Source organism: Malus sylvestris, chromosome 3 (genome assembly GCF_916048215.2).
Source record: "Malus sylvestris chromosome 3, drMalSylv7.2, whole genome shotgun sequence".
Taxonomy (NCBI): Eukaryota; Viridiplantae; Streptophyta; class Magnoliopsida; order Rosales; family Rosaceae; genus Malus; species Malus sylvestris.
The window spans coordinates 36,200,781-36,224,323 of NC_062262.1; the positions used below are offsets into that span (position 1 = coordinate 36,200,781).

A 23,543-nucleotide genomic window follows, 5' to 3' on the forward strand; every position below is an offset into this window, starting at 1 on the left:
ACATTGTATGCATCCTCGTGCGAACTCGATACAATCCTTTAGCATTCTTGGCCAAAAATAGTTGTGTCGTCAAAGAAGCCATCGCATCTTACGTCCAGACTGATGAGCTCCGCAAACCCCTTCATGGACCTCTATGATTGCCTGAGCACTCTCTTGGGGGCCGAGACATAGTAGTAATAAACCATTTTCACCTTTTTGGTATAACTCGTTTTGATACATGACATAGTTCGTGGCATGAACTCTTGTCTTGCGATCGTGTTTGCCATTGGGATTGTCAAGATACCGCATAATGGGGCCTCGCCAGTCATCTGGTATCACCTCGATAGCGCAAACATCAATAAGGTCTTGTCGGTCTAACAACGAAGGTAAGGACATGACTCTCGTGCGTATCACGTTGTCGCGTCGGAGGATCTGCTGGTTAACCAAGGTCGGGTATTGCTGTCATAACACGAGTATTTCTCGACCCAGCTTGCCCCCTAGGAGTTGTGCACTGGAGGCGATTTGAGCCAATTCGTATGCGTCAGTATTATGGATCTGGGAAATATGTTCAAAAGTAATATCGTCGAATGATTTGACCAAATAGCTGGCGACCATGTGGTAAGGTGCCAGGGTACAACTCATACATCGAAAAGACCCAGTAAGTTGGTTAATCACAACTTCGGAGTCGTCGAGGATGAGGGCACGGGTTGCCCGCAAGTCATGAAGGATGCCAAAGCCGATGATAAGGGCTTCGTATTCGGCCTGATTATTGGTGCATTAAAAATCCAGCTTAAGCTAAAAATACCAACGATTGTGGTTTGGAAATTGAATGATAATTCCGACGTCATCCAAGGATGAAGTGCTTGAGCCATCAAAGTATATCGTCCAGTAGTTATCGCGCGTTTCAACCATACTGATTTCGACGTCAGTACCCCCAAAACCATAGGGGGAAGGATGTTGAGCGAGGAAATCAGCCAGTGCCTGGCCTTTGACAGCTTTCTGGGGTACGTATTGCAAACTGAACTCGGACAACGCCATTGTCCATTTCCTAATTCGGCCTTTTACGATTGGTCGGGTGAGCATGTAGCGGATGACGTCAATCTGGGCGATGACTTGTGTGACCGATGGGAGCATGTAATGCCGAAGCTTGGAGGCTGCGAAAAATAGGGCGAGACAGAGCTTTTCGACGGGAGAATAATTGATCTCCGGTTGATTAAGATTTCGACTGAGGTAGAAAATAGCTTACTCCAGTCCGGCATTATCGTCTTGCGTGAGGAGGCGGCGATGGACTCTTCGACCGCCGAGATATATAGCTTGAGAGGTTTACCGCACCAGGGTGGGACAAAGACAGGTGGTGTCATGATGGAGACTTTGATTTACGTAAACGCCGCATGATGCTCGTCTTTCCACTCGAATTGATCTGAGTCCTTGAGTTTCAAAAAAGTAGAGAACGCTTTCATTTTACCCACCGAGTTAGCTATAAATCGGCGGAGAAAATTTACCTGACCGAGTAAGGACTGTAGTTGTTTCTTCGTCATCGGGGATGAAGCATTGATAATTGCGCGTGCTTTATTTGCATCCACTTCGATCCTACGGTGATGCACGAGGAAACCAAGAAAATTACCAGCCGACACCCCGAAGGCACATTTGGCAGGATTCATTTTGAGGTTGTGTTAACGCATACAGAGGAAAGCCTGTCGGAGATCATCTAGATGTGCCTGCCGGCATTTAGATTTAACTACAACATCGTTGATGTAGACTTCGACGATGGTTCCAATTAAATCATGAAATATGGTGTTCATTGCTCGTTAGTATATGGCACCGGCGTTCTTGAGGCCGAATGGCATGACAACCCATTCGTAAGTGCCGAGTGTCCCCGGGCAACAAAAAGCAGTCTTGTGCACATCGGCTTCGGTAATGAAAATTTGGTTGTACCCGGCATGTCCATCCATAAAAGATAAGATCGCATGATTTACCGCGGCATCGATTAACAAATCCGAAATCGGCATTGTATACTCATCTTTAGGAGTTGCCAGATTCAGATTTCTGAAGTCGATGTAAATGCGCAATGCACCATTTTTCTTTAAAATAGGGACGATATTGGCTAACCATTCAACGTATCGAGCTGTCCGAATGAACCCTACTTTCAAGAGCTGAACTAGTTCATCCTTGATACCGAGTTGCACTTCGGTCGAGAATCGTCGAGGTGGTTGTAGGAAAGGTTTACACCCTGGTTTAATACATAACTCATGCTCGACGAGAGTACGATCTAAGCCAGGCATTTCATGGTAGCTCCAAGCAAAACAATCTTTGAATTCCTCGAGTAGAGCACGAAGTTCGGTTTTCATATGTAGGGGAAGTAAAGCACTAATAAATAATGGTCGTGGGTCATCGACCATCCCAACATTAATTTCTTCCAAGGGGTCCTTGACTTAGGGCCGATTGTCTTCGAGCTCGGCCGGGGCAGCTTGAATTTTGTCAAAAGATAAAACAAGACCATTATCACATTCGGCGAGGAACTCGACGAGGTTAACGCCTGAATTTGGTTGCTTAGATATAGTATACCAATGAGCCAGCAGTCGTTCCATAATAGATGAAACCGTAGCCCGACATTTTTTTCGATCGGTGTCAAACAACGGGGTCGGGGATGAAGTTAGCTAAACTGAGTCTCATCGAATCCTGTTGGACAGTTTCGGCACCAACCTCGATAGCTTTTTGAACAGAAATTCGAGTTGGTCGTCCTTCATCATTGAAACCCTGTAGGGTGATGTAGCCGACATGGTCATCATAATACCGTGCTTGGATCATGTTAGCTTCGAAGGGCTGACTATCGGTCGGGTGAACAATGATCGATTTACCATCCCAAAAAATGAGAACTTGATACAATGATGAAGGAATACAGCTGGTTTGATGAATCCAGTCTCGATCGAGTAGGGCATTATACTCGGTCTTGGAGTCGACGATAAAAAAGACGATCATGTGATTTCAGCTGGTAATATTTACCGCTAAAGGAAGCACCCCTTTGGTTTGGGATTTGTCTCCGACGAAACTGCTCATTGTGATCCCGGAGGGAATAAGTTCGTCATCAGAGCGACGTAACGCCTTCATGACGTTTACAGGCATGATATTGACAGTGGCTCCACAGTCGACAAAAACTTTGGAGACTGGATACCCTTCGATATGGGCTGTTACATACAATGGCTTCAAATGATGAAGTTTAGCCGATGATGAGCAGGGAAACAATTCGGCTAAAGCTACTTTGAGGTTGTCATCTTTTGTCGTCGACTCGTCGTCAGCAACAATTATGAAATCAATATGACCGGCTTCCTCGGCAATTACGTCACCTTCGAGGAAATTCGGTTGAGATGTGCTCGACTGAAAATCAGCAGGCAGAACATAGACCATACTGATTTCCATGTTATCCAGGACCGACGGACCCATCGGGTTACAATCATCCTCTTCAACCTCTTCTCTTTCCTGGTCACCGACGGCGGCATCTATTTTCGTCAAAGTTATACTAAGAGATTCCTCTACTCCTTCAATGGTTGGTTCCCGCGGTGTCTCTTTGGAAGCGTGTTCGTTCTGTGTAGGTGCCTTAGGTGCGTCTGAAATCGGAATGGTATCTGGGATTGATGCCAGGATACGAGCTTGTTCCTGATACATTATACGGGCATCTCTGGTATCGAGATAGGCATCTAACCGTGCCACTCGTGTTACCTTATCGGTCGTGAGGCCGAAAAGATAAACGGCCGAAAAGACCTCGAAGTGGTATCGTAAATATTGAAGGTCCTCCATGGAGAAAGGAAGGTCAGCTGCATCAATATCAGTATATGGGTCGACTTCAAAGCCAAGAACTTGAGACTCTCGTATGTGCTGGAACTTAGCTTTCAATCCTGGGTATGAGGTATTCTGAATAATTCGCTCGGCATCCGGGCAGGTTAGGACGAGATCAATCGTATCTTGACATGCTTTCGGCAAACCATATAGATCGTTGGTCGAATGATGTTTATGAAACTCTCGCATATATTCTAAGGCCTCCCCGAGAAATGGTGGATGTAAATTCCGTCGAATTTTGATCAAAGGTTCTTGCGTGGTTGGTGGGGACAGTTTACTTTCAGCTTCTTGCTTGAAGTGCTCGAGGCATGCCTTTATTTCTCGGGGCTGAAGAAGAAGTTTAATCCGTTTATCAGCCTCTTCAAATGTGGTTTCAACATCTCGATTGACTAGCCGTTTCCCTTGAACCAACTCAGTCATGATCGTTGGAGATGGTCGTTCAGCATCATTGGCAACTGTCTCCTTCGGCCGCCATTTAGGGACCAAAGTTTCTTGGGCTGCCCGTTGGCGCGCCATACAGTCTATTCTTTGGTGCCGACGTTTTTGGGATTTAGATAGTGCAGTGTATACGCCTTTTGAAGAGTGATACGTATACCAACGCTGGTCTCGAGGTTCGGGCGGTTTGAAAGTTTTCTGGCTCCGCGATGATTCCGAGCTACTAGAATTGCGTACGTAATAATCTACGTCATAAAATGGAGCATCAAAGTCGAGGCGCCGTCTGACTGAAGGTTTCTCTTCAACTGGCATTTTAGGACCGAGCCTATCAAAAACCCCGTGATGTTGTCCTGCGTCGAGCACCTTCCGCTGTGCTGCGGTTGTGGGTTGTTTTATCATAGCCGGGGATGATTTGTCTTTCGGCTCGGCGCTGATATTTGCTTTACATTTCTTGCATAAAACTTCTGACCCTTTTTCTTCATCAGTGCTGTATTCTGTCATGGGCTTAACAATAGCAGGGCCCGTGAGAACCGTAGGTGGGTTGTTTGAACGGAAATCAATATTGAAACGTGGCCGAGAATTCTGATTCAGCACACGTGTTGTTGTAATGTCATCGGCCTTCCTTTTTCCTTTGTCTCTCGGTAAGCAAGCGTCTACCATACTTACTGTCGCCGTGGGAAATGGATCGGTGTCAACACTCATTTTCTTCTCCGGAAATCTGAGTTTGCCATTATCGATCCAGCTTTGGATGTTGTCTCGAAACATGACGCAGTTATTTGTCGTATGTTTGCTTGAATTATGGTATTTGCAATAGATCTTTCCTTTAAGCTCTTTGGCCTTGGGAATGTTATGCCCAGGCCGAAGTTTGATGATCCTCGCTGATAACAATTGATCAAAAATTGCATCGGCCTTTGTAATATCAAAAGTATAAACTTTTGACGTTTTCATTGTTTCTTCAGTGGCCGAACGGGTTTTGACTTCCTTAGAGTCAATTTGAGTCAGCGCTTTGCACACGTATGGCTTGTCTATTACTATCTCAGCTGCGTCCATGCTAACTCATTCACATTCGGTTGATGCGTAACTGACCGTGGGATTTTTGTAGATCATCCCCCGAGATGGCGCCTTCGAAATCTTTTCTTCACGGAGCAGGTAATCATACTGCTCGATATGCTGGGCTAGTTCATACATATCCCGAAAGTTTACCCCCAAGAATTTCTTTTTGTATTCTACGTCAAGTCCATTCAGAGCAAGTCTGACGAATTTGACTTCAATGAGAGGTACTCGGCACCAATTCCTGGCCGATTTAAATCTGGTAAGATAATCCATTGGTGACTCGTCGGATGCTTGAGCCATCCTTGCTAACGAGAACACTGACATTTCCATTCCTGGCCGATAAAATTGTTCATGAAATTTCTCGACCAACTCCTCCCAGCTCTGGACAGAATTCGATGGGAGGTTGATATACTAAGCAAACGCTGAACCGGTCAGCAAAAAGTTGAAAAGCCGCAGCTTGTGAAAGTCGTTGTTGACGCATCTACATTGCGCGGTGAACCTAGCCACATGTTCTAACGAGGATAAGGATGATTCTCCGACGAAAAGGCTAAAATCCAGGATTTTGAAACCTCTAGAGTATTCGAACTATTCCACATACGCATGATAAAGATGTATAAATTTAGGGAACTTCGGCCCTTTCTTCATGGCCGAATTGATCATCCGTTAGACCTTGGTCATATCAACGGGTGTTGCTTCCACTCTCTGGTTGGATCCGTCTGACCTACTATTTGATCTTCCTCCTTTTTCCAAGTCAATTGGTTTGAGCCAAGCAGGGATTGACTCGGCCGGTGCACCTGACAATAGATTATTCCTTGGTGGCAAGTGCTGGGCAAGATCGAAAAACCTACCATCACTGACCTTACTAACCAGTATTTCGAGTAATCTGGTATGTGCTTCACTGGTATTGCGTATCACGTCATAAAGTTTATCAATTCCTCGATTAAACATCTGTTCAACCGTCCGAGATTGCTCGTTAAGTCGTTTCTGAAGAAACGATCTTATTGGTAGATCAGATCCTTCGCCACCATCCTCGTCACAATCCTCTATTATCCCTTCATTGAGAATGCAGGTGTTCCTGTTAGGGATCTTAAGGCTGCGAAACTGACCGCCGAGATTAACTTTCCTTTCTCGACGGGTCGCGCTCGTGGACTCAGGTGTTACGGCGCTGATGGGATTCTGCACATGTGGCACACTTTGTCATATGTTCTGAATTGGTAAATCGGCTGTTGATTTTCCCATAGCTGTTTTCTTTTTTACCGATCGCATTTCAATTGGCATGAACTTCGTAGTTTAGCACTGGGTCCCACTGAGCGTGCCAAAATGTTGACCCTAGAAACTACCAAGCCTACGTGGCGCGCAGGCCGAGTAATCTATAAGCTAACTACGTCCTTCGGTGAATGCGGGGCGTGCCAACTCGTCGGCCGAGCTCGGCGGATGAGTAAGTTTGTTGATGTTGCGTTGGGTGCGCGGCTGACTTCTGCATCTTGCGATTGCGACCGAGGAAGGAACACGTCTCGGCCTCTTGGTTCTCGAACCTGAAGACAAGGCTACTATTCTTATGAAGTTCACAAATCGTCGTCGTCGGATTCGGTCACAGTGATGTTATTCATCAGAGTAAACTCACGCCGAATCGACACCAAAGTATAGGGACACAAATACTCAAAGCGAATATAGGTCTTAATAGTGAACATGGTTCGGCCGTCTGAATGCCGAACTCTAAATCCCACTTGAGAGTATCCAATCATAAAACAACTCGGCGTGCAATGCGCCGAGCTCAGTAAACTGTAACATCTCACTTCGCCGAGAAGGCTAATGAGATGACCTCAATCAATAAGGATTCGAAAATCCTTCTTGACCGAGACTTGGATAGGTAACCAACCATCCTCGCCGCAGTGCTATTGATGCCAACGGAAGATGCTGCGAGATCGGCTGATTCTACGACGATAGAGTTATCTATGCCGACTTAAGATATCACCGGTTGCTTTCACAGTGCTGTTGATGCCAATGGAAGATGTGTCGGCGAAAAGAGAAAATAAAAATCTCGAAGTTGTTGAGAGAATTTGCGCAGGGCAGTTGTGTGTTGAATTGGAGGGGCTCTGAACGATGCACAACCTCTTCTATTTATAGCAACGGATACCCTCAAGGTCGAGTTAAAACCCTATTCAGACTAGGACTTCTTCTCCTGATCAAACACTACCTCGACCAGTCATATTTTCACTATGATTGTGAACCTAGTCCTTTATTGAACCGAATTCACTTCCGGATTATTAATTTTGCCGAGACTCCTTATTGCGCTAGGACTCGACTTGTCTTGCAGCATGACCTAACCGACCTAGGTTTGGAGGCCCACGAACTACACGATCCATGGTACCCCTTCCGGGCTGAGAATGATTCTATACTCGGCCCAAACTAATATTTTGGGCCCAAACAATAGGCTAAGGCCTATCCCCTTTTTAGGCTTGATATCACGTCACCACAAATAAACAAGTTTATCACCATAAAATAAACAAGTTTATATCCATGCAATCACTTCACCAATCAAATCCATCATGTATGTTTCCCCCATGAAGACCACATGCATGCATGACAATTCCTTCATCAGCTTAAACTCTGAAAAGCAATTGATGAAATTCACCACCATATCCCAAGACAAAGCCACGTGCTTCAACCTTGTCCATAAATTCAAAGTCCATTCGAATTGTACCACCCACATCTATATTAAGAATAGAACTTAGGCTTTGAGAATAATTTGCCACGCAGGAGATCGCATGCACTTAATCTCATGAATATTAAATTCATTTTTAATTATCACCATATAGATAATAACCTATTCAGACTTCAATCCCATTAGTAGCTCCCAAGTGACGTCATAATATCATCATGTTCTGCATACTTCATTATCTGAAGCTGTGTGTATTTATCTCAAATAAGAAAAGTGTCAAGATAATTCATTATTAAAGATAATTATTATGATTAAAAATCATAATATTATCCTAACAACAAAATTATCCTAACTTTTCTATCTGACAGTGTGGAGCTATACTTACTCAACGGCCTCGATTACTTGGGCCGATGATGTAAAATCGGGTCCAAACAACGACGTATCATTTTTTGTTGGGCAAACACTTTTATGTAGTTGTGTATGCACCTACTGTAATGTCTAATGCGGTAGAGAAAACTTAACTATCTTTAAAAGATACACGACAATGGTATCTCAAGTCACTCACTCATTGTCCCATGTTTAACCGTACATTAGTGACTTCAGATATCGTCATCGTAGCATTCCAGACACATTAAAAATTATTCTCGTAACGGGGGACCCCTCGACCCCTCTCCTGCAGTTATGATGCCTACTACTGCTGCCCAGTAACACTCATAGTGTTCTACAAGAATTGAGAGACACAAAACTACTACGCTGGGCTCCAATTCACTAATAAAACATAAAAAAAGCAAAGTTACGGTCTTGGAAAATTAACTGTACAAATTATGAAACCAACCAACCCCATGACCCCATTTCTTTGCAATATGTCCCTCACAGCCTTCACAAACAAACAAAATCCACAAAAACATGAAAAAAGAAAAGGAGAAGAGAAAGAGCTTTAATTAATTGAAATTAGTGTGGAAAATACTAAAGCTTGTTGCTTTATGATATATCTGGCCGTTAGCAGCCAAATGATTGAAATTCTAGGTGGCGGTTGCTAACTGGTTTTCTTTGTTCCCCTCCTCCACTGCCACCGCCGCGGGTTCTCCAAGTGATTCTCTCCTTTATCCGAGGGATTTTTTGTCAATATACTCAAAAGCATATGGTTGTCGTCGGCCTTTTTCTAGAACCAGAAGCACTTATCAGCTTCGTTTCTGATAAATAAGCTCTGGCAATTTCATGCCAATCCCTTCTTCTATGGTTTTTGACAAGGTTTGGATATTTATATATAATTTTACAACGTGGTAATACGCCAAATACTTATCATTAGGTATCAAACTTATCTTACACACATATAATTATTGGAGCTATGTGAGTCGAACATGAGACAATATAAAACATCCATTACAACCAAGTATTAAACTCATCATTGATATATTGTATAGGTGAGTCGAACATAAAATAATCGAACCGAAAACCAATACTTTGTAGGCAACGTGGCATGTGATGATGTAACAAAGTAAGTAAATAGTAGGCATTATATGTTGACTAACATATGGCGCAGATTTTGGCAAAACAAGTAACAACGGTAAGTCTTTTGGGAGGAAACAAAGACGCGTTCGTCAGTAGAAGTGTTTGATTTGATGTGAATTCCAGAATTCGAAGTGCGACCGTACGAGGGGGAGGAGGAGTGAGGGGATAAATAGCACTCTGATAAGCAGCAGCACAAGGGCCAGACAATCACTCATAGAGGAGCAGACGAGGGCGGCCCCACACATGACGGCACGAGTGGTTGCAACCTGGCGCTTTGGCAACTTGGGCTGACGCCAGCCTCGCAATATCGACACATCACTGACATTACGGTCCCTCCGCCCCACCCCCGTGCGCAGCACCCAACAGGCAAGTCGAAACGTCACTGAAACGATATCTCGAACCGATTATGCATTGTGAATCCTTGTTACACGTTTCTGTTATTTGAAAATTTTAAAACAGTAAATAATTAATTTGAGATACCTCGCAATATCGATCAAATCCTCGAATTAGTTACAAAGATTTTGACTGTGTTTTTGTGTTTGTGCAGGAGGGTTTTGGGGGCCAAGATTGTGTCGGAAAGACATGATTTGTGTTGGGAATCGTGGAGGTTTAATTCAATTTCTATATTTGGTAAGGAACAAGATTAACTTAATTTCTGAACTTGATTAAGGAACAAGATTACTTTTTTATTGTCGAAGATTTTGTAAAAGATAAAAAAAAACATTATTATTCAGATTTGAACTTTCCAACTTTGATGCGTGGAAAATGCTTTTTATTGTTGTGCAAATTGCAAATTTCAGCTGGCTTTGTCCTTCCTTTTTAGCTGTCGTTTTCTCTCACCACCCGTTTGTTTTTGTTTGGTTTTTTTTGTTTTCATGTACATCATTGGCATTTCATACCCCAAACCCTCCTCTTACTTGTTCCCTTTTTCCTTGTCCTTCTTCTTCTTCCCTTTGTTTCATATTTTTACTGGGTTTTTGCAGAGTTTTTAGACTCTGCTGCTCTCTCAGTTTGGTAATTTGCTAATTTGCTGTTAAGTGGAAGAGCAAACGACTAATGAAGAGCCTAGTAAGTACGTTGATTTTGATTTCTAGTGTTTGATTCATATATATATATATATATGTGTGTGTGTGTGTGTATGTTGGTTTTGAATTTTCATCATCTGGGAATCTGCAAAAGATGATCTTTCTGATCCAATGGTTGTTGGTTTTTACATTGTATATCGGATTTGCGTACGATATTTGTGAAAGCCATCCACAAAAAATGGAAGATTAGTTTTATTTAATGATTCATGATTCTCAGATTAGATTGCTTCTTTGTTTTGCCTACATTGTCGAGATCTTCGGACATTGAATGCTGTATACTTTAGTCTGTTTTACTCTCAATATTTTGCGTTCGCACTTTCTGTATCGTTGATTAAGGTTTCGATTTTAGTGTGTTTTTCTTGGTGTTCTACCAAGTTAGGATTTCTGTAGGCATATCTCTAACTTCCCTTCAACGTTAATTTTCTTTTATTTCGCATTTTTCAGCTGGCCCTGGTTTTGATTCTGGCATTTACTAGTGCCGAGTATGATGGAGAAGGAAAGGACAGAGAATGCGAAGGGAAGAAGCTTTTCGATCCCAGACCTCACAGTGTGTCACTCTTGGAGTTTGGTGCAGTTGGAGACGGGAAAACATTGAACACAGTCGCCTTCCAAAACGCTATCTTCTATGTCAAGTCATTTGCTGACAAGGGTGGTGCTCAGCTGTATGTTCCACCCGGCAGGTGGCTCACCGGGAGTTTTAACCTCACCAGCCACCTCACGCTCTTTTTGGAAGCCGGTGCCATCATTCTTGGATCCCAGGTTCACATATAACACAAGTGAAAATTATTTCTCTACATCGTTCTCTTTCTGCACACTGTTGTTTATTTATGTCTCGATCTTCCTTTGATTTATTCAATCTAAAGGTCGGAAATAAACAGGGGTGTCCGGAAATCACTTTGCTGACAGAAATTTAACTCTGCCTTGTACCAAAAAAAAACTTTCCCACTTCTGTAAAAATTGCTCATTTTTGGCAATGCTTATGCAGGATTATGCTCACTGGGAAATTGTGGAACCCCTGCCTTCTTATGGTCGAGGGATTGACTTTCCGGGTTGGAGATATCGTAGCTTGATCAACGGAGACAATCTAACCGATGTGATGATAACAGGTGAGGATATTCATCCGTAAAATGGTTGTGTGCTGAGATATATCCGAGTTCTGCCTTTCTTATGTAACTAATTCCACATTCAATAAATTTTACCAGGTGATAATGGAACCATTGATGGGCAGGGTTTCGTCTGGTGGGAGCAATTCAGCTATCATGCATTGAATTACAGCCGACCACATCTAGTCGAATTCACCAGATGCGAAAATGTCACTGTATCGAATTTAACCCTCTTGAACTCCCCTGCTTGGCACATTCATCCGACATACTGCAGGTACTGCTCGTAGCTTATGAGGTCAAATGTCACTTTTCTTGTATGCTCAACTCTACCAGATGCATTTCAAGAACTAATATGATGTTAAACTATATGTGTCGAAATAATGCAGGAATGTGCAAGTTCTGAACATAACTCTCCATGCTTCTCCTGCATCTCCATATACTAGCGGTGTAGTCCCAGGTGCGTCAAAAATTCTGTTCACGCTGTTTATCTATCACTGCATCTCCATATACAAAGCCTAAATATATTTCGTTACGTGTAACTCAGATTCTTCCGAACATGTTTGCATTGAGAACTGTAACATTAGTATGGGGCATGACGCAATTGTTCTCAAGAGCGGTTGGGATGAGTATGGAATTGCCTTTGGAAAACCAACCAAAAATGTGCACATCCGTGGCGTTAACCTTCAGTCTTCTTTAGGCTCCGGCCTGGCATTTGGCAGCGAGATGTCTGGAGGCATATCAAATGTTCGTGTAGAGCAGCTTCGTCTACATGACTCATTCATCGGCATTGCACTCAAGACAGCTATGGGAAGAGGAGGTTATATGAAAGACATAGTTATATCCAATGTCGAATTGGAGAACATTCACTTGGCAATTGAGGCTACTGGTCAGATCGGTTTGCATCCTGATGAAAAATATGATCCCGATGAACTACCAGTTGTTAAAGGTATCACCTTTGAGAATATGGTTGGCACTAATGTTACATTAGCTGGAAACTTTTCTGGACTCGAAAAATCGCCTTTCACTTCCATCTGTCTCTCAAATATCTCATTCGCCCTCACTTGGAATTCTTCTACCTCGTGGTTCTGTTCCAATGTGATCGGTTTTTCACAGGAAGTTTCTCCCAAACCGTGTTCAAACCTCCGGGACTCGGCTTTTAACTCTTCCTCAGATTGCTTCTTTCCGTTATATAATTATGCTTCAGTTTTGTGAGATCAACGTCGAAAAGACAAAATCACCGGTTCCTTGCAGTCTGTACATTAGATACCGTTTATACAGGAGAATTTTCCAATAAAGCTCCATCTTCGAATCTTCCATCTCTTTGAATACAAACAGGCATTCTCTGCCTTGCTACGAGATCTTCCCAATCATTGGGGCGTCCTGATAGGCTCACGTAGAGCCTCGTTTCTTCGTGTACAAGGAAATTTTGGTAGTGCAGTACAACTCAGATAGTCATTTGCTTCCATTGTATTTTTAGTTTTTCTTTGAATTTCTTTATATACGATGTAAATTTCGCTTAATGTGGACTGATACCAGTTTAATCACTCATCATGGTCTGGCACCGAGAGGGTTAAGTGACTGATGTGATTGAAATTATGAGTAATTCGAGTTTAATGTACTGGTTAAGTCAAGTTTGGTAATGAATGGACTTGTGCACCCTGCGCTATAGTTGGTTCTGTCGTTGTCCGCATTGTTGGAGGGAAACTTATCTGCACAGATGGTACAGTAATGGTATTTCAAGCCAATCACGCGTTGTCACATATTTAGATGTTTACCGAACTTCATTTCTTACTTTCCCACATGATAATGTTGCAGATGAAAATAACCATCCACTTTTCTAAGCTTCACTGCTAGTTCATATATTTCTCATGTCCAACAAAGACTACAAACCAAAAACCGGATGAAAAGAAATATGCACACCGTGAAGTTGACCGGAAAAGAAGAACGACGGAGAATAAAAAGGGTTTTTCACATATAATCCCGTGACAGAATGACGGAAATTAGAAAGAGGTTTTCACATATAAGCCCGCCCCGCGCGACAACTTTACACGAAAATGCAGCCGAGGCTGCTGCAACTATTCGTAAGCACCGGGACTTTCGAAGAGGTAAGCTTCAACGACTTTGTACATGCCCATTGCTCTTTCTTTGCCACCCCTGATTTCTTCCTCATTGATCTCCAAGTCACCGGCGGCGTGGTACTCACTCATCATCTTACAAGTACATCCGCCGTTAGGGGAAGCTTGAAAGCTTACCTCATAAGAAATGGACTTAATCTTGTCCGCCAGCACATCCCCTTCAATCAGAGTGTACTTGCACACCAAATTCTCCACGTCCAATGCGTCTATTCTGTTCTTCATGTACTTATAACGCGTACCTGCACATCGTTGATCACAAAACACGTGCGAAATTAGACATGAAACAGAGAAATGTGACGCGACAAAGATGATGATTTTTACTTGGGAGTGACCTCCACACTCTCTTTTGGTCCGCTTTCACTCTAGCAATGGAGAGAAACAAAGGGAGGGTACAGATGGAGAAAACGAGAGTGTGAAAATCACTATCCTTTTACTCAATTGACCAAAAGAAAAATCCTTTACTCAGGGTCATCAATCACAAAATACGTGGTTGAAATTAGACATGAAGTAGGAAAATGTGACGTGATGAATATTTAATGGGAAGTTTCCGCACTTCGTGCTTGCACTCTTCCCTTTTATTTTAGCAATGGACATAAATAAAGGAGGAATAGAGATGGCAATGGTTCGATTTTGGGACAGAAATTGCATATCATTCCCATAACTATGAAAATTAATCATATTCATAACCGAAGTTAACTATAGGGTGTTATTTATAACCATATCCATGGGTAACAGATTCCTCATCAGTTAACAGTTATATCCATTTTCGTCCATGCAAAAAAACTATTCATTTAACTGACAATATAATTTAATAGATACTAATTCTGTCATTGAATATCCACATCCAAATCATAAAAAACAATACAATACTTTCTGGAGGTATTCATGATAAGTCAAATGCGATAGCAAACATGAAAAAAAGGAAAAGGATGACAAAACAAATAAAACAACCACTACAGAAAAAGACGGAACAAATTATCAAATAATTTCAGTACTTATGAATGTACATATATATTCATATTATTATAGACGAAATAAATTATCAAATAATTTCAATGCTTGTAAATATACATATATATTCATACGTATTATATCATAATATATGATTTATTAATAGTGGTGGATTTGGGAATGGATATGGACCTCTATAACCATATCCAAACCGTAATTGAATAATATTCACGGTTTTCCCCAATCTCCAAAACATACCCAAATTTTCATCCCCAAATCCACCATCTTCGGACGGTTATCCACAGTTATCGGGTTTAACGGGTTGGATTGTCATGTCCAAGAAAGATGCAGCAGTGGAGAAAACATAAGTGTGAAAACCACTATTTTTAGGATTAGGGTCTTCGAACACAAGATTTGACGTGACGAAGATGATGATTTTAATAGAGAGTGATTTATGCACTCCCTTTTTCTCTGCCTACCCTTTTCCCTTTTGCTTTAGCAACGGACATAAACAAAAGGAGGACGCACAAGTGGAGAAAACAGAAGTGCGAAAATCACTATCCTTGTGATTAGGGTCATCGACACATGGTTTATTTATGATTACCCTCAGCAAAGTTGATCTGCTTGATGCTTCCTGCGCCGCCATCGCCGTGGATGATTTCGATGCTCTTGATGGCCTGAGGCATGAGCTTGGGGATGAGATTGTGGGAGTCTATGATCAAGGCCTTGAACAACCTGTCTGCTGCAACTGGACTTGTAAATTCCTGGCTCAAACTTATGGAACTCATCGTAATTAGCTAACTAATTAGCCTTGCAAATATGAAAAATGATTAGAGTTGAGGGTTGAGAACTGAATTGGCTCAATATTTATAGATTCGAATTTCTAAATTTTATGTAGTTGGCTTTGTTGGACCATATACTACCTGCTATAAATGTAAGCCGTGGAACACAAGATTTGACCTGCAAAAATATTTTGTTGGCTAATACCGTTGTAAGATTATTAATTAATTATGATTAATTGTTTTATTTGCATGTGATGGATATGAAATTTTGTCTAATCAACTAACTTTTCTTGTCCTTAGTAGATTGTTAGAAGCATCTAAATCATTTTTAAGAAAATATAATGCACTAACTTGTTTGGATAACCACCCTTTGGTTGGTGATTAAAAATTTGGACTAATTTTTTTATTGTTGCGTGTCATTCATTTAAATATAAAATAATTAGATGATATTTTTATGTTAAAAATGTAGAGTACATGTATCTCTTAAGGTTGTTAAAGGTTCAAAAACTAAAAAATGACCCAATTGAAGCCCCTCTCCTAGCCTAAACTAATTCAAATTTGACAATTCAAATTTTGGGACCCAGCTCCTCTGCTCCATAAATTGATTCAAATTTGACGATTGGATTTGAAAATTTTCAATGGCCAAGAAGGCAACTGCTAGTTTATGTCAATCAGTCAATCATTAAATTTTTTTTTTTTAAGGAGGACTTTAAAAAAAATTCAAAAAATATATAGTTTTTTCTATAAACATCTATCCCATTTCTCACATCCTCTTCACCGTACCTCATTTTAATTCAATTTTTTACATTCTATTCATCTCAAATATTTTTTTCATGCACACACCTCTCTTACCTCTTCTAATAATCCAAATTTACATTATTTTTTTTCAAATGGCCACTCTTCAACCAAAGGAAAGGTTGAGATTATATAAAGAGAAGAATTTTGGAAGCTTATTCATTTAGCAACACGTGATACACAAAAATCATGTCTAGATAACCTTATTTTATTATGGTAGTTTAATTAAATTAAGCAATAAATTTAAAGAACAAACTTAAAACTAATAAATAATTGAGGGGCTTAAGATGGTATGTGAACATGACATGACACTGTTCATTTAACAATAATGTTTTGCAGGGCTATAAATCTGAACGTGGCTATGTCTAGCCCCTTAGTTTCGAGGTGGCCTTAGAGCCAACCAGCCAACCTAAGAAAGGCTAAGCATATTAACAAATGGAGATACGAACTCAAGACTTCTGGTATATAGAAACACTTGCAACCGCTTAAAAATTGAGCATATCAATTACAAGAAAGTGGAAAAATAGAATTTATAAACAGTATTTGCCATCCACACCAAAGTATGGCAGGATTTGTGTACATAACTCACTCTTAAACATATACAAGCAACTGGATTTATTATTGCTGCACTTGAACTGTATTTATATGAAATTACAAGATTTTTTTTTTTTTTTAAACAAGAAGAATGTAGTAACACCTCTCTCAGTAACAAATAAAAAAAATCATTGAAAAATAAAAGAAGAAACCTCAATCATTCCCTCAACGTATCTAGTTAACACCTCTACTTTCTACTCCCAGCTTTTCGTTTCATCTCAGCTGGAACTGGCTGCCTTGCAGCCCGATGTGGTACCCCGTTCAAAGATTTTCGTGAAGGGCCTAGAGAAGGATTAAAACTTTTCCTGCAAAACCATTAGTAACTTCTTTAGCAAGCAGATTGTATAAAACTCACTAAACTAAATGTACATGCAAACAGAATGCCAAGTTCCAATTACCTTGGTTCTAGGCTTTTCATTGGCTTTCCGTTAGGTTTCTTGGTTTTCGATGCAATGCCATTGCCTATGCTAGTAAGTTTAGTCTGATTGAATTGCCAGAGAAAATCTGGCTCTGAAGAGTCGCTCGTGGCAGCATCAAGATCATCCATTTCATCGGTGCTAGCAACATTGAACTTGTTGCTTCCCACGAACATATTGTAGGATTGGTCTGGATAAACCTTGGAAGAATCCTGGAGATATTTCTGGTAGAAACCATCAGATAAATTCCCATTGTCTGCTCCCCAGGATCCTAAAGGATTTCCAAGCCTCCTTGCTTCTTGCTTGTTCACCATAACCTTATCAACCCACTCGCCCGAGCTCACGTCTCTATCATTCTCCTCATAGTTCTGGATAGGACTATCAACTGGGGGCCAGGGTGATGAATTCCCTAGTAGCTCATCAAGATCAAAGCTTTGTCTTTTTGTCCTCGAAGCAGAATTGTCGTCAAGCTACAAAAGGAAGACATCAAACAAGAGCACTAAGTTCACAATGATTCGAGCATACGAACTGAATACTGTTCAGGCCAGAAACTACAAGGCATGCCAGAAGAATGAGGCATAAAAAATTTGGCGTGACATCCACTGACAGTACTAAAATGACGGTTTCCTTCAGAATCACCATCAAAAGCTTAGACTTACCTCGATTTTGCCTACCATTGGTGTCCTGCAACCATTCAGATCGCCCATCATGTCTGTACCCTGACGGTTAGAATGAAATGGTGACAGCTCGCTAGCTTTCGTCCTGGATTTATCAGAGCTGCCACAGACTTGGCGTTGATTGCGTTCAGCTTCCTCCTCCTTCCTGGCTAGTGATGCCCTAAGACCAGCAATCTGATAACAAAGAAAATTTCAGTATAAGATTGGAACGATACAAGTCAGAGTGTGACAGAGAATGTAAAAACCTGTTCTTTGAGAGCTTTGACATCTGTGCTATCTTTGTTTACTTGGGCTGCACCAAGTTCAACTGTGGCTACTCGCTCTGCAAATTTGAGCGTGCTTATTGTTTCACCAACAGCATCTGGCTCAGGGCTTATGTGAACAAACATAAGTGTCTTGGCCTGTCCACCTGAAATATGATTACAAATAGAGAACCATTAACAAAAGTTTCTTGACAATCTGGGCTAAAATCTCTCGAGAAGGCATGAGTTAGTTAACCGTACCAAGTGAATCTTGGAGCAGCTGTGTTAGTTTACTATTTCTATATGGAACATGTGGATTCTTTTGGGCAAGGGAAGCGATCACATCTCCTAAAGCTGAGAGGGATTTGTTAATATGTTGAGCTTCTTTTAGTCTATCTCCGGTCACCTCAGATTTGTCCACCCTCTCACTTCCCGCAAGATCAACCAGATGCATACAGCCACGAAGAATAGCTCCTGATGTCAAATCCCTTCCTTGAACATGAACAGTCAAGCAACTGCAGATTGATAAAAGTTAGAATTGGCGAATTGCAGCTTATGTATTTACACCCATTCAACCCTCTCCCTCTCCCTCCCGCTCACACACACACACACACACAAAGAGAAGTTTAGATTCTCACCTGTGAGAACGACTACTACGGTCATTCAGGGCAGTTGCACCCACAACACGATTCCTATGTCCAAGGTTCATCAGATCAATAACAGCAGATGTTGATGACACAGGAACAAGATTTGCATCTGGCACATTCAGACCTGTCTGAGAACTATTACGAATTTCTAATGTACGAATAGTTAAGGAAAGCCTGGAATATGTGAAAGACAACATAAGTTTTTGGATTATCACAAGTGTTTGACAAGTAGCTTGACTAAAGCCAAATTTCATGAACTATTGGAGAAAAAAAAGTATAAAAGCAGTAAACTAGTAAAGGATATCTTTTGTTACTCCCGTCAGTAACAAGGAGATCTCGTACTTGCTCGTTATAGATCTCAATCATTTGAACAGAAACATCATAAAAGAAAGTGTCCTTTCTTTGATCTGCTATAACAAACAAATCTCCCAATGCCCTAAAATTTACACCTTGGCTTTTCTCCGTAAGCTCTCTGGGTCCACTCTAATCAATTAAACAACAAAAGTTAGTGATAGTATGTTAATCAATCAAGCAATCTACAGTTCACATAAAATAACATGTGTACAGTGATAGACAGCTTATGTTACCATAGTGTAAGTTTTGCCCGATCCAGTTTGGCCGTATGCAAATATGCAAACATTGTAACCATCAAGGACCGACCGAATCAATGGGTGCATGTCAGAGAAAACATCAGCTGCGATGCAGTAGAAAATAACATTGTGACAAATATAATCAAATGTGTAGATTATTTAAACTCCGAAGACTATTTCCATCTTAGTAAACCTTCTTAAGAGAAGCTTACCAACCTTGGGTTGCAGATGGCCCGAATACTTTGTTGAAACTGAAGGACTTGCGTCCGTTCCCATGCCTTGCTGGGGTGTTAATAGTGATATTTCCATCTTCTATATGATCCACAGTACTTAAGCAGTTTGATACTCCAGATAAGAAGGGTCTCACTCGACAATAAACCCTGATACTTCCTAATCAACACACCATACAACTAATTAGACATTTTGAGGACTAGCATTATGAAGGCAGACACAAAACTTAGAGATTAGGCAGCCACCAATTATTCTATTACCTTTGAGGTCTTGGACTTGATTGTAAAGCTTTCGATTTTCTTCAAGAACTCTGTGATATCCACTCGCTGCATGAGCTAGGCCGTGAATGTGCAAACCTATGGAAGCAGAAAATTGAATGAGTATAAAGATTTCTACTCACCACCCTCAAAAGGATAAATGTCAACAAAAAACACCAAATGTATTTCTTTCATAATTTATACCAATATTGTGGAACTCCTCATGGAACTTCATTTTCATAAACTGAATACCAGATTTGGTAGTGTGAAGAGTTTGCTTTAGTTCCTGCAAATTTGATATACGGCATAAGTATGCTAACCAAAAACACAAAATGTAATAATAAATAATAGATCACGGCTGAGACCTACCTGAACATCTCTTTGTTGTTGATTAAAGATCATTTGCTGTTTAAGGAGCCGACTTTTTGATTCCTCGTCAGATATGTAATTTTTATTGACAAGTGTTTTGTCTTCCATCTAATTATTATCACAAAAGGCAAAGATATTTGAGTTTCAATCAGTTATAGACTTCGACATTAAAATATGAATTTCACTAGCTGATCAGAAACTAAAGCACAACAATACCTTTTTATCACCAGAAGCGAATTTCATCGGAAATTTGTTTCCGTGTGAAACAGCCACATCTTTTTGACTTGGTTTTGTCTGTAAGATTAATTTGTAAGTACGTGAATGTATGAAAAAGAAACAAAGAGATAACTCTAATCATGTTGAATAGGTGAAAGCAGTTATCCCTGCCACAAATTTTCCTGATAATGTTTGAGGGCTAAGAATTTTGAAGGTGAAAAACAAACATACCAATTCATATTGGCTGGACATACGTTGCTCAAATTCCTCCACGAGCTTGCTTAGCACAGACTCTACCAACTGTTGCACATTCGAATAAAATAATCCAATTACGCAGCAGCAGCAATGTCACAATATATCACCGAGAGTGAATCAATAGTACTTTATAGGTAGTTGTATCAAAAAATCAAACAATGCCTTTTTTCTCACAAGTTAAAAACACAATTCGCTTGGTTAAATGCAGACCAGTTAGACAATATTAAGTAGCAGATATAGGTCGTACAAAATGAGAGAATGTTTCCGCCACTAAATCAGAAATAGGTCAGAGACTGCATTAAAACTTACCATCGGAACTTCTTCAGGCTTCTTATCTAATAAAACTGCGCGAACAAGCATACTCAAGGACTGAGAATTAGGCTGCAATAACGCAAAACAAGAAAGGAGAACTTATAGTTACTACTCAAGAATGCAACAATACACAAAACAAAATTGATAATATAAGGTTAGGTTACCAACCATCTTGTTAGAATTAAGATCAGAGGACAGAGCACTCAAAGATTTGTCATTCATTGAGGAAGTCCTTGACAGCGAATTCGTGAATGGCTCCGAATTTTTTCTTACAAAAGGCTTGGCAGAAGTAGTAGGTTTTATGTTTGCACCAAATTTCGAGCCATTTGGCCCATTTCCCCCGGTTTGTTTCCCCTCACTGTAAGATTTAAGCGCCAGAACCGTATTCACAACCCTTGCAGATTTCCCTCCCTGAAGGATAAGAAAATAAAATGTATAGATGTTAAAGAAGTACTCATCTTAGAAAATCTAATTCTGAAAACTATAGTTGCCGGTTACAAGTGCCAGTATTTCAGCGCGCATAGAAACCTATCCAAAATAAATTTCTATGCAAAAAATGAAGAATACCCTTTTGTGTAAAAATACGTACTTGTTCCAAATCAGATGCCTCAAACGTGGGAAGTCCCATCCCCTGAATAGCAACAAGGAAGTTCCTCACATTCTCGAAGTACTGAAATGCAGACAAAGCCGCCCCATCGGGAATCAATGCTGAATCACATGGACTTTCTACCACCTGAGAAAATTAAACAATGTAAACAACTGCCCAATATTTACAAATTGAAATTGAAATCGAAAAGAAAGCCGGAAATTAGGATAGGATTATAGGATCAGGGTCACCTTGGGCACAACTCCAGCTTGAACTTTATTGATAGCATTGCAGAGGATAATCCCACTTCTCAATGCAAGCCTGAACTCTTCCTCCGAAGGCTCTGCCGGCATATCTTTAGCCGCAACAACGCCGATCATCTTTCGAAGCCACCCGGCCGCCTCATTTCTCCTCGATGCTACAGAACAAAGGTTAGCTCAATGAGCTCAAAGAATGAAACGAAACCCAATTTTCAAGTATTCAATTATTTCAAACTTAATAATTAAAGTAGATTAAAATGTTTTTGAAGTATCAATTGGTAAAGTTAAACAAAACAAAGGAAAGATAGCTACTTTCTGTTTGGTTGCTGAGAAAAAATTCAATCTTGAATACAATCGAGAGATTTTGGATGGAAAAAAAAAAAAAAAAAAAGAATTGAGTACCTGCTTCCTCAGCTTTTCGAGACTCCAACTTAAGATCGCCGAGGCGAGTGCCGTGCTGTTGAAGCACGTCCTCCACCACGGACGCAACCGAAAACGACAATGCCGTTCCCCCTCCTGCCACCGCCATTTTTTGCTCCTTCTTTCTTGCTTGCTTCTCCACCACTAACCAAGCAACCACTAACAATTTATCACTCCGACCCGAAACTCGAAACCAAACACTCTCACAATGCAGCCATCAATCAATCAAATCCCTCTCAACTTCTCAAAAAGAATCCACACGAAATCAATGCAATTTCAGCTATGCTTCTGTGTTGGCGCCAGGAGAGAGAGAGAGAGAGAGAGAGAGAGAGAGAGAGAGAGAGTATCTGTGCCGTTGTTTTGAGGTGGTGTTTGAATTGATGTAAAGGTTTCTTTGTTTTCCAATTTAGACTTTCTCTTTCTCTTCAACAGTTGGTGAGAACTTTTGCTTTTCTCTCTCTTTTCATTTCTCTCTCTCTCTCTCTCTCTCTCTGACTCCCCTTTTTCTCCGAGCCTACTCTCCCCCTCCCAAACCTGTCTGCGAGCCTTCCCGTGTTTATCCCAAATTACCAAACTACCCTCTTTTCTTTTGAAAAAAAATAATTAATATTGATGTTATACATGGACTCTGACTCTCAGGTCCCAACTATTAAAAAATGGCAATATCTTCCGCCAACAATTCTTAGGTCTTCCACATTAGTTTGAGTGAATATGAAACTTTATATAAGAATCATGCAGCTTGAATTTGATACATTTTCATACCACGACTACATTAGTGTGGTTCAATAACTATATGAGTCATATTTTCTTATATACTGTAGAAGTGTGATTCTTATACGAGTTCAATATATTAGATGACATATATTCTGTCATTTTAAGTTAATCCTTTATATGAAAAACTATTTAAGATGAGAAACACAATAAATATCCACCGGGGGTGTCGGTTACAACGCTATATTTGTGAATAGTTGGAAAACAATGAATAATATTAATAAATCAATAACTTATTATGACATAAGTAATTTAATAATAATATTAATACGTGAAATTTTGATAAACTATTTTGCGTGTATGGAACACAATTCATTTGTCACAATAACCATTTTTGTGTTCGAGGTATGATTGTAGGTATGAAAATCTTTGCC

The 23,543-nt window shown here is 40.6% G+C and overlaps 3 protein-coding genes across 4 annotated transcripts; 1 reads left to right on the forward strand and 2 right to left on the reverse strand.

Moving 5' to 3' along the window:
* Positions 1-9,497: 9,497 nt before the first annotated feature.
* On the forward strand, positions 9,498-13,339 carry LOC126616423 (probable polygalacturonase). 2 transcript variants are annotated; one of them, XM_050284472.1, is made up of 7 exons: positions 9,498-9,841; positions 10,023-10,105; positions 11,005-11,319; positions 11,546-11,666; positions 11,763-11,937; positions 12,050-12,120; positions 12,208-13,339. In XM_050284472.1, the coding sequence occupies exons 2-7, from the start codon at positions 10,058-10,060 to the stop codon at positions 12,873-12,875; spliced, it is 1,398 nt and encodes a 465-aa protein (XP_050140429.1). In that variant the 5' UTR covers positions 9,498-9,841; positions 10,023-10,057; the 3' UTR covers positions 12,876-13,339. The 2 variants fall into 2 exon arrangements, with proteins under 2 accessions (XP_050140429.1, XP_050140430.1); XM_050284473.1 differs by lacking the exon at positions 9,498-9,841 and adding an exon at positions 10,459-10,543 and having other exon boundaries at positions 10,017-10,105.
* Positions 13,340-13,470: 131 nt separating this feature from the next.
* Positions 13,471-15,647, reverse strand: LOC126616424 (major allergen Pru ar 1-like). The gene is made up of 2 exons (XM_050284474.1): positions 15,354-15,647; positions 13,471-14,037 (listed from the first exon to the last, which is right to left on the reverse strand). Exons 1-2 carry the CDS (start codon positions 15,535-15,537, stop codon positions 13,739-13,741), a joined length of 483 nt encoding a protein of 160 aa, XP_050140431.1. The 5' UTR covers positions 15,538-15,647; the 3' UTR covers positions 13,471-13,738.
* Positions 15,648-16,831: 1,184 nt separating this feature from the next.
* Positions 16,832-22,855, reverse strand: LOC126617478 (kinesin-like protein KIN-14I). The gene is made up of 19 exons (XM_050285569.1): positions 22,381-22,855; positions 21,970-22,136; positions 21,722-21,865; positions 21,301-21,543; positions 21,130-21,201; positions 20,797-20,865; positions 20,566-20,643; positions 20,350-20,457; positions 20,185-20,266; positions 19,984-20,079; positions 19,709-19,882; positions 19,490-19,596; positions 19,205-19,385; positions 18,894-19,053; positions 18,517-18,770; positions 18,259-18,422; positions 17,996-18,187; positions 17,319-17,806; positions 16,832-17,225 (listed from the first exon to the last, which is right to left on the reverse strand). Exons 1-19 carry the CDS (start codon positions 22,505-22,507, stop codon positions 17,108-17,110), a joined length of 3,024 nt encoding a protein of 1,007 aa, XP_050141526.1. The 5' UTR covers positions 22,508-22,855; the 3' UTR covers positions 16,832-17,107.
* Positions 22,856-23,543: the final 688 nt, after the last annotated feature.